Genomic DNA, 11,301 nt, shown 5'->3' with positions numbered 1-11,301 from the left:
TAGTTGAATACATGGTCCGACCAATAAAAACAGCCATAAAGTTGGAGAAGGACGACCCTATGAAATAGGAGAGATTATGCATAAGTGTTGTACTTTTCCAATTGCTTGGGTCACTAACGAAATAAACTTGATGATTTACAATGGTTAGTAACGCTTATCTGACGAATTAGTTATGCGAACAATTGTTACAATACCTATTTCTATATAATCAAAGAGGGCTAATAACATTCAAGGTATACGTTAAAATACACCTAAACTTCTATATTTTCAAGCCCTCTCTAGCCGTTATCGACTTATCATCGGATTGTTGGCGTTATCGACTTATCATATATTAGGAGTTATGAAAATATTTACAAATATAACCAAATTTCGAAATCTATCAACCATATACATTCTATTAATATCTAGATACTCAAAATTTACTACATTTTGTAACTATTTTGATTTATTTTGTTATGATTGAAAACAACCCAAATAACAATTCTACTTGTTTTATAACAATTGAGTATTGATAAATTATATATTTCCAGAAGATCAAAAAACGATATTATATTATATTAACTAAATCGCATAATTCAACTAGTTAAGATATGTTAGTTCAATAAATCGTACTAATTTATTTTCAAAAACTAAAAAACCTATATAATTATTTAAACATTATATGCTAAAATAATATATTTTCATTATAGATTCTACCGTAATTAACATAATCAAATCTAATCAAATCTAGATGAAAGAAATTAGAGATTTTTTAAAAAACGAAAGATAGTATAGATTTTTATTTTGTGAAGAAACAAATTAGAGAGTGGTAACTTAAAACAAACAAAAAGTATAAGGAATAAATGTAAAAGCTAGTTTAGGAATATTTGAAACTATGAGCATAAAGATTAATTAAGTATTAAGATTAAGATATGAACAAATATCAAATTTTATAGTATCTACAAAAAGAAAAAAATCTTCAATTTTAACCTCTTAGATGGTATTGATCAAATATATATATATATATAAATTAAACTCAATTTTAAAAGAGCAAAACAATTATTATTATTTTTAATAAAAAAAAATAATTTTACCAAATAAATAATTATGAGATGAATTTATTAAAATGAAGAAATCTATATTATATATTTAAAAATGAAAAAGTAATAAATTAGAATTTGAATTAATTTAAATTTAGAGCAAAAAAAGGAAAATAGAAATAGAAAAAAAAAGGGGAAATAAAGGGTAAGCGAATTAGGGTTTTTGGAAAGGGGTAGATCTCATTCTCTTTTGAGCTTCTATATATTGGGAAACCCTTTGGATATTTCGTTCCTCGGTCGCCATTTTTTGCTCACAAATTTTCTTCTCAAACTTACTTTGTGAAGATGGCGGAAGAGAGATTGACTGGTGTTGTTCAGTGGTTTAACGATTCCAAGGGCTTTGGCTTCATCAAGCCAGATGTTGAAGGTCCGGATCTGTTTGTTCATCAATCATCTATTAAATCCGATGGTTACCGGAGCCTTGTCGTCGGAGATCATGTCGAGTTTCAGATCGCTCCTGGTGATGATGGAAAGTCGAAAGCCATTGAGGTTGTTGCGCTTGATGGATCTTCGGGAAATCGGAGGGATAACTTTGGTGGTGGTGGAGGTGGAAGGGGTGGCCGCGGGGGAGGTGGCGGTGGAGGTTATGGGTTTGGTGGTTGGAGAGGAGGTGATAGGCGGAATGGGAACAGTGGAGCAGGTGGGGGTGGGTGTTATCAATGTGGTGAGCAAGGGCATTTGGCTAGAGATTGTACTCGTCCTAGTAACCGCGGCGGTGGCGGCGGTGGAGGTGGTGGGTGTTTTACTTGCGGTGAAGTTGGTCACTTAGCGAGGGATTGTCCACGAGGGAACAGTGGTGGAGGCGGAGGTGGAGGCGGCGGTGGCGGTGGGGCTTGCTACAATTGTGGTGGTTTTGGGCATTTGGCTAGGGATTGCAATAGGGGTGGAGCTGGAGGTGGAAGTGGTGGCGGCGGCGGCGGCGGTGGTTGTTTTAATTGTGGGGAGTATGGGCATATAGCCAGAGATTGCCAGAATGAAAGCCGTGGCAGCGGTGGTGGTGGTGGCGGAAGATTTGGTGGCGGCGGCGGCGGTGGCGGTGGCTCAAACACTTGCTTCAATTGTGGGAAATCGGGGCATTTTGCTAGGGAGTGTCCTGATGCATCTTGATAAGGAGGGGGAAAGAGTAATAGTATATAATTTTTCCTTTAACCTCAATATTGTCCTTTAATTATGTTCTTCTTTTGGTGTGGATGGTGGCTATACGTAGCTTTACTTGAGAGGTTTCTATTAATTTTGATATTTTCCATGGTTGTTTAGCTCTTTAGGGGCAAATTTTTCTGGTTCACACATGATGTGGTAATTCGGTTAAATGAGGCATTTTTATCTTCTGTTCTTGTTTTGTTACCTTTTCATATTTCGAGTTAATGTTGTGCGATGTCTGATTCAATTGTAATTATCCATGTTAACATTTAATAACACATGGAATGCAGTAGCTAAGTTCGATTTGATGATATACGTTGTTTCTTGTTGGCAATTTCTTTGTTTTAGCAATACCATACTAGGCCATCATTTCGTTTACTTCATCATCAAGAAGGGATTTCTCTTAGAGAATTCATTTATTCTGATCCTCAAGTGTTATGAGGTATGCTTAGGTGCACACTGCTCTGTCTTTCTTAGTTCTTTGTGTTTAGGAGTTGATGCTTGTGTTTGGTATTTCTATGTTTTCAATCCTCTATATTTTTTTTAATTTATTCTTCTAAGTTTCACAGATATAACTCTTACTACTAATTTCAAACTTGCCCAAAAGATTTACCAAAAGAACAAGGGGTAGTTTATGTAGGGTTTTGACAAGACGAAGCAGAAGGCACACTTGAAGTGACTTGTGAATAATTGAATTAAAAGAAGACTAATGGATAATGCTTTTGTGATGCAAATAATTGAATGCTTGTTAGTGTCTAGTCACTGCCTTCTATATGTGAATGTGAATGTGAATGTGAAGTGTAGGTGAGGGATGGGTTCTCTTTATCCATCTCAGCCCTTTTTCTTGAGGACTTGGGGTGGGTTATATGTGTGTTTGTGTGGGGACATTGGTGTGGAATAGTCATCCCAACATTTATTTTAAGTTAAAAGTCTTATGAAGTAACTTCTTATTATATGTTTGATTAGTAGCTAGACTAATGTAAGTGTAGTAAATTCCCATCAATGTGTATTTGACAAGATCACTAATAAGTAAATAGTATTTTGATCTTGGGTCTTCAACTTTTCTCTACTCCTATCTATGAAATGGAAATTCTTAGAACATTAATTTCCCCTCCTTGCCCTTGCCCTGTATGAGATATAATGTTTTCTTCATGGTATATAGTATCATTTTGGGCTGGTGTGGGAATCAAATGATGTAGTTCTTCTCATACTCAAGAGTTATCTTTTGTGGGTTTTTGGATAAAGCTAATGAATAACTCAGAGGTTCAAGAAGGAGTTTATGAAGTCTAGTATTCTCCTCCAAAGTCCAAAATCATTTCTTTGAACACCTTTTAGAAAGGAATATAGTTTAAGTGATCTTTTAGTGTTGAATTCTTTTGTTTGACTGATTTTGATATGTTCTGCATTATGCTTATTCATGTGTTGACTATTATACTTAAGTTCAACTTTATTCTCGTATAGTTTAAAGGAAAGAAAGAAATTATTCCCATCTAGCTCTGTTCAATATAGTTTATCACATCCTAAGAGGTTTACTTAAACACTTGTCCTAAACATATCAATTGTATTTACTTTGGTTATTCTTCCTTAAGCTTTGTTCCTACCCATCTGTGAGAGGCTAATGAAGAATTTCTCATTGCCATTGTTTACTCTCTTTTCCTCGTTGCTCTATGAGTTTTGTAAGTTCATAACCTCAAAGGCTGGCTGTTATTGATTGCTTAGAGAACTTCCAAGCTTTTAACTTGAAGTTAGTTTGCAATATAATTCCTCTAATTGTTCCTTGTGGTGCTGCCATTTATTGACCTTTGCTTTCAACAAGTCTATGAAACGCCTATTAGATGCATGTTGACTCTAAATTTTGTAGTTTATGAATCTAATTTGTAATTAGAGTAGTAGTTGTTTCTTTTCGAAACATGTTACATATGGTTTCATGGAACATCAACCAAGTAAAGTTGAAATGAAATAAATAGATGATTGTAACATTGTATAAACGACAAATCTCCATATTTGAATTATTATAAGGAAAACAACAAAAGGGTGTCTCTTCCTTTGGATGAAGAGACATAGAGCCATAATGTGTTATGCTTTTTTGTTTTGTTGGTCAATTTTGTATACAAACACTTCTAAGGTCGTGACCTTCTTTTGTTAAAAGAATGCTGCTTTGGACCTTACCAAATTCTACAGTCCCGAAAACTCTTTCTTCTTTGTTTGTTCATCGAGCATCTCAAATCGAGAAGATTGAGATAAAGTTAGACTAACTATTTGTACTATGACTAGATTGATGTTTAAATTTTAATCTTTCTTGTTCAATAGTTTTTCCTTTTATATTTCAAAGTTCAAAAAAATGCGTCATGGACTTGCAAGAGTCATGTGATGTTAATTCATTCGTGTCATAACTTATTCAACCATTACATATCAAATTCGTTAAATTGTTATAAACTGAACATAAAATTAAGATGGTTGGAATCCAATGCATAAAAGCCAAATCAAAGTAGCTAAAAGTTTAGAAGTGTTTTTTTATTCTTTTTTCTATTTTTGGGTTTGGTTTCCTAATTCCCAAATCCCATAAACCTAAAAATTTGGAGCCACCCTTTGTGTCCTCTCATAGATCTGAAAAACCATGTGATTCTTTCATTTTTGATGCATCAGAGCTACCTTCCAAGATGATGGATGAATCCCCATATACACTTTGTCCTCTCTTTCATCCTATATATATATATATATAATCTTTGTTTCGACTTCAATCGATTTTACTTTTAGAAGTAATTGCTAAGATAAGAATCGATTTCACTTTTAGAAGTAATTGCTAATGTAAGAAGTAGCTCTCAACCTAAACTTAACTCAATTAGTGAAGATAATTCTTAATTAATAATTTATAAGTTTGAGGGATAAACAACTTATTTCGTGCAATCGAATTAGGAGAAAAAAACTAATCACTTTTCTTATATATTTAAGCACTTTTAGACTATTTATACATTAATCAAATATCTCATGTGATAGAAAAATCAACTAGTAAAGTATAGATTTACATTTACATTTTTTTTCTTCTTTAAGTTAACCGATTCTAAATAATTTTTTAAAAATAGTTTAAAATGTCAGTGATCTATCGGACACAAAATCAACCTTTCAAGACTGAGAACACTTTTTTGAAATTTAATAACCTACCCAACATAAAATTGAAAGTTTAGAAAGCGTATTTGATCAAAGACTAAATGTTTAGGTCAAACCGTTTGGATTTTCATCTTTAGTTTTTATAAAATTAAATCTATACACGTCATTTTCACCCCTATGTCTTTTGCATTCTTACCTTTTACTCAGAAAGACGTTGCACGAAATTAAAATGAAATGGACTAGATTTTCAGAAACAAAAAAGAGATCGACAAATAAAAAAAAAAATACTCTGTGCATGTCTCTATCTTTACGTAGTCCAAAGGCAATAGCAATCTAATCATATTTTTTTACGAGCTAGCAAATAGATACAACCTTGCGAGGTATTATAAGTTTTGAAAACGCAAATGGAAAGAGATATTAAAGAGGGGGGACAGAATGGAATTGAATGTTTAATTACAATACAATTAGTATAAATTAAACAAAGGTTAGATCTAAAGAAATTAAACTGAAATGAGATTCCCTTAATTATGAATTATTAGTATATAATATAATTGTATTTAAGGGCTCAAACTTCAACAAAATTAAAATCACCGTCCAAGAGGAGAAGCCATAATCTTTAATTAATTTAGCCTCTCTTCATCTTCATGTGCCTTTCCCCACATATAATGCCTTCATCTCTTCTAACGTAAAACGCCTCTCTTCTCTCTACTCTAATGGCTTCCATTTCTTCCTCTCTTCTGGTTTCTCTCTTCCTCTTCTTCCCTTTCATTTCAGGTTTTTTTTCTTCAATCTATCTTTTGGGTTACGTACATCGTTATTGTTTTTTAGCGTAAAATATTAAACCTCTTGTTTTCTCTAAACTTCTAAGCTTTTCCTTCGTCTCGAGAACTAAGTTGATTCTTCTTTTATTGAACTTATGAATGCTTTTTTATTTGTTAAAGTAATCGATTGATTTTTTTGACAGGTGTAAATTCATCAACCTTCACCATTTTAAATCAATGTGATTACACGGTGTGGCCGGGAGTTTTGTCCGGCGCTGGCACATCACAGCTCTCCACCACCGGCTTCGTTCTTGAGAAAGGTCAGTCCAACGCTATCACCATGCCGCCAGGATGGTCCGGCCGCATTTGGGGTCGGACTTATTGCTCCCAAGATGCCACCGGCAGGTTCTCCTGTGCCACTGCCGACTGCGGCTCCGGCATCGTCGAATGCAACGGTGCTGGAGCTACCCCGCCCGCCACCCTTGCTGAGTTCACGCTCAACGGTGCAAGCGGGCTCGATTTTTACGATGTCAGCCTTGTAGATGGCTACAATGTGCCCATGTTAATCACCCCACAAGACGGAACAGGTAAATTTTATAAACACAGAAGAGTAAATGTTAAAGCGAATTAGTCAATAATTGAAAGAGTTGGGAACAACAGGTGGGGGAAATTGCACAACAATTGGATGTGCAACAGATTTAAACAACGAATGTCCAGCAGAACTAAGAGTGGTGGCGAGCGACGGAGGTGGAAGAAGTGTAGCATGTAAAAGCGCATGTGAAGCTTTTGGTGAAGCACAATATTGTTGTAGCGGTGAATATGGAAATCCAAACACTTGTAGACCCTCATCTTATTCACAGTTCTTCAAATCTGCATGTCCACAAGCTTATAGTTATGCCTACGACGACGGTACCAGCACATTCACTTGCACTGCTGCCAATTACCTCATCACCTTTTGTCCTTCTCTTTCCACCAGGTAACCTCACTTTCATCTCATTTGTTTTCACTATTCCAACTCCATTGTATACTCATGATCGATCATACCAAAGTTTAGAACTTAATTAAACCTCTAAATTGTTGAATCATTTAATGAACCAATTTTTCAAAAATATCATAGAAACCCTTTAGAACTATGCATGACTAACTAGAAATTTTGTATTCTTCCCCTTCATTATTTTGGATCAGAGAATCAACAATTATGGAGTATGGGACTGATATGGGGACATGTCATGCATTTTCTTGGTGTATATTTCAATATCAGCATCTTTTTCTTATATAGAAATTAAATGTAAAAATCTACAATAGAATAGTTGAAAAAGGAATTCTTTTGCTTGCAAAAGTATTGTGGATTAACTCAAAAAAAGAAGAAAAAATATTTCAAAACTCAAAAAAGTTTATAAATATTAATGTCAGATATGAAAGCAAGGTGTGAAGATATACATACACACACACACACACACATATATAGTCTCTTGCACGAACAAAATTCTTCTTATTTATTAATTTCTTTCATTCCCACCGTCCATTACCCAACAAAACAAATTCAGATTGTCAAATTCATTTATTTATTGATTGAGATCATGGGAAGTACTGATTTTAGATTGTGATATATATATATATATATAAAAGTCTTGATTTTATCTTTGAACTTTCTAGAGAGAAAAAACGAACAAATAATTGTACCCAACTCATTAATCTCCCATTTTTTAAAAATATAATTTAAAGATTGTTAATTGTTTTTAAAAGTAATTATATAACATTTAAAATTAAAACCAATCCTTTTTTATTCAAAAATTAGGATTAAAAAGATAAATTTTTGATAGATTTTAAAGTTCAACATCATCATCATCAGGTAGAGTCTGGTATCTTGATTGAAAGTATGTAGTGGTAACCAACTAAGTTAAATGGTATTAATAGTCTAAATAGATCACATTTAGCTTAATTAAGGGTAATTAACATAAACATTAATTCATTGTAGAAGTTGGATTTAGTAATGAAATTTTTGTGGGTATGATAAAGTACTGATATTGGAGTATGGAATAACTATGAACTATGTATGAATATATGCAGTTTGAAGTCATCAAACGGGCAGTACCCACGGGCAGTGGACATCTCAAGAGCTCACAATTTGGGCAGACCCTCAGCCACCTCAATCGCCGTTATCTCCACCGTCACCGCAACTCTCAGTCGGCCATTTTTGCGTCTCTTTTAAACCTTTCTCCTTCTCCTTCTCCTTCTCCTTCTCCACCTCCCCCCCATTGGGCCCATGTTCACTAGTGGGCCCTCGGCCCATATTCGGGCCCATACAGCATGGAATTCTACATAGGTATTTTTGTTGTATATAAGTATTAGATTTTTAGGGTTTTTTTAAAAGAAAAGAAAAGAAAAGAAAACTCTTTTTAATTTTGGGAATTTTTCTTCTTTTTTTGTTGGGTATCAAAATTGGGGAGAAACTTTTCTAGAGGATGGGTAGATTTTTGTTTGTACACAAAACAAAAGCAATGGAGATGAGAATTCGATGTTATTCTAATGAGAAATTACATCATATGACAAAAAAAAAAATTAGAAAAAACCAGTTCTTGATATATCTTTTTTTCATATTGTAAATTTGACAAGTAATTAGTGATATCGGCTATCAGACAGGTAGCAAAGAGTTATTGAATGGTTACTTGCTTTTAAATTTTCTATTTTTACAATTTAGAAAACGCATTAACATAGAGAGGAAGGAAAATTTCGTAGGGTTAGAAGTTGGATTCTTGATAAAGATAATATATTTCATTTCTAACATCGTGGGCTACTTTTTGAAAATAAATATTATATTATCTCTATTATGAAATAGTATCCAAGGAATCAAATTAATATTCAATGGTTATGAGGATGAGTATCATAAATAACACAAACATTTCATCCACTACTCTTTCTCTATCATCCACCTAATCTTGTCTATGCCTTTTCGATTTAAAATTATTATATACGATCACTTAATTTATTTGTCGTAAATGTGACTTTAAGAAAACTTTTGAACTGAAATGATCGATACATAATATCATTCAATTGTAGAGATATTAATTAAAGGGTTGTTAAAACAACTTTATACTTGACGCATGACACAGTGGTACACATATAGAAGATCTTTCGATTACTATTACTATTATTCCTGTTACTCGTTGTCAAGAAAATCTGGCCGTCACACCAACAAACATTTCGTCGACATAACCTAAAATTGTTATAGGATGTTTTGTGGGGCAATGAAAAAATTGAAAGACAATCTCCCAAAGAGAAAGAAAAGTGGTATCAACTCCAAGATGTGTGCTTCTTCAAAAATCTTTCTTTCCTTTTTGTTTAGGTTTAGTTCTCTCATGGGGTTGAGTTGGGTATGTGTATGTATTACTAATTCATATGCTTTTCTTGACTCTTTCCCACATCACTTTTGACACTCTCTTATCCTCTCTCTTTCTTTTTCTTTCCTTCTTTTTAGATTCTCCTACCTCCATTTACACTTTCCATTTTTCTAAGGTGTTATTCTATAACAAACTTTGAATTAAATGTTTCACGTGATTAGTGGGTCAAACTTTCATGAATATTCAAATCAAAATCCTTCGACTTTCCTCTTTAATTAACCAACACTCTCCATCCAAACTTCAGAAGTTGGACACATTTGAATTCTTAAACTTATATGAGTGTTAAAATTGGACCCTTAAATTTGTGATAGTTGTAAAAAGTATACCCTTAAATGATAAAAGGACGAACCATTAAATGTATAAAGATTGTTACCATTTCTACATTTTAATGTTTGTATTAGAAGGAATATAGTTTTTCATTAACAAATGTTAATGTTTAGTCATAATTAAAGAGATATAAATACTCTAAATTTTTGTTCAAAAGCTATATGATTCTTTTTTTTGTTTCCTCTCTAAGGAGTGTAAATGACATAATGATAATGAAATGTATGAATTAAAGGGAAATTAGGTAGTGATTAATTTGAGAAGGAAACTTTTTGAAGGAATTACATGAAATATATATAATATGACAAGGATTTCATATACACCAAAGTCATTGAAGATTATATTTTCTTCCTTTTTGACTCAACTACTTTTTTCCCATTTACTTTTTTCATTCAAGGGTAAAATTTTCCCCCTAATTCAATTGCGTCTTCAAATTCTCTTATAGTTAAATTTGTTCTTAATTTCTTATTCCATAAATAGATATAAAATGTGATCAATATTGTACATATCAAATAACATATCACATGCCTTAACCATAATCAAATCTTATTTTCTAAAATTCTAAAGCCATTTTGTTTCAATTAACGTTTACAATTTGGGGTTTATTACACGGAAATTATAAAAAAAAGACAAAATATTTACAACATATAGCAAACATTTCAGATTATATGAATAATATGTATTGATAACCACTAATATGCTTCTATCAGTAGCATTGATAGACAGTGATACAAATTTATCAGTGACTATCATTGATAGAATCCAAAATTTTGCTATAACGTATTTGTAAATATTTTAATTTATTTTATTATTTTAAAAAATGCCCCTACCTCGTGCATGTATCATTAAAACATGAAAGAAACAAAACAAGATTTGATGAAGAAAATAATCGAAATTAGGTATTGATTATGAATGAAATTAATACTTCTAAAAATATAAACCATACAAAAAAAACTCATCCTAATTGTAATTACACACCGTAAACTTTCGTATAACTTTGAGAGTTTAATTTGAACATTTGTATAAGTTCGAGAGCTTATTAGATTAAGCACGGTTTATATAATTTAATTTACCTAAAAATTGAGGTAGGGAAAACCTAGAGTTTTCGTAGATGAAGAAAATTTACTAGTATTAGTATCGGATTAGCCAACTTTTCCAACGTTAAACTATACATAACAAAAACCCTAAACTTTGGTTTTGTTTTAGCATTGAAAAGGAAAAACTATACCACATTTTTTTTTTCTTTCAAAAATCTATATTATACACATAGTGGAAATGACGTAAAACTTTAAGAAAAGCATATGACAAAATCTCAAAAAATAAAAAGAAAAAAAGAAAAGTTGAAAAATGTTATCTTGAGAAAGAAGCTTTACACGGCAGACTACACGTCGACAAAGGCTGCGAATGAATTGTCGTTCAGAGAAAAGTAGTGTCGGTTTCTAAAATTAAGTAAAAAAAGAGAAAAAGTTGGTAATCTAATAATCTCTC

The 11,301-nt window shown here is 32.5% G+C and overlaps 2 protein-coding genes across 2 annotated transcripts; both read left to right on the top strand.

The window, feature by feature from the left end:
- Positions 1 to 1,227: 1,227 nt before the first annotated feature.
- On the top strand, positions 1,228 to 2,530 carry LOC101216334 (cold shock domain-containing protein 3). Its single transcript, XM_004146095.3, has one exon. It carries the CDS (start codon positions 1,365 to 1,367, stop codon positions 2,184 to 2,186), a length of 822 nt encoding a protein of 273 aa, XP_004146143.1. The 5' UTR covers positions 1,228 to 1,364; the 3' UTR covers positions 2,187 to 2,530.
- A 3,421-nt stretch (positions 2,531 to 5,951) lies between these two features.
- Positions 5,952 to 8,750, top strand: LOC101216818 (pathogenesis-related thaumatin-like protein 3.5). Its single transcript, XM_031882102.1, has 4 exons — positions 5,952 to 6,101; positions 6,292 to 6,675; positions 6,749 to 7,064; positions 8,159 to 8,750. Exons 1-4 carry the CDS (start codon positions 6,041 to 6,043, stop codon positions 8,298 to 8,300), a joined length of 903 nt encoding a protein of 300 aa, XP_031737962.1. The 5' UTR covers positions 5,952 to 6,040; the 3' UTR covers positions 8,301 to 8,750.
- The last annotated feature ends 2,551 nt before the right edge of the window (positions 8,751 to 11,301 follow it).

This window comes from Cucumis sativus, chromosome 3 (assembly GCF_000004075.3).
Source record: "Cucumis sativus cultivar 9930 chromosome 3, Cucumber_9930_V3, whole genome shotgun sequence".
NCBI lineage: Eukaryota > Viridiplantae > Streptophyta > Magnoliopsida > Cucurbitales > Cucurbitaceae > Cucumis > Cucumis sativus.
The sequence above is the reverse complement of the archived record's forward strand: the minus strand, read 5'-3'. Positions and strand labels throughout refer to the sequence as shown.

Bases quoted from the DNA above. Each gene is read 5' to 3' on its own strand.
- LOC101216334 (XM_004146095.3), top strand. From the start codon at position 1,365: ATGGCGGAAGAGAGATTGACTGGTGTTGTTCAGTGGTTTAACGATTCC.
- LOC101216818 (XM_031882102.1), top strand. From the start codon at position 6,041: ATGGCTTCCATTTCTTCCTCTCTTCTGGTTTCTCTCTTCCTCTTCTTC. The intron at 6,102-6,291 runs GTTTTTTTTCTT...TTTTTTTGACAG, and splicing joins CTTCTTCCCTTTCATTTCAG to GTGTAAATTCATCAACCTTC. The intron at 7,065-8,158 runs GTAACCTCACTT...GAATATATGCAG, and splicing joins TGTCCTTCTCTTTCCACCAG to TTTGAAGTCATCAAACGGGC.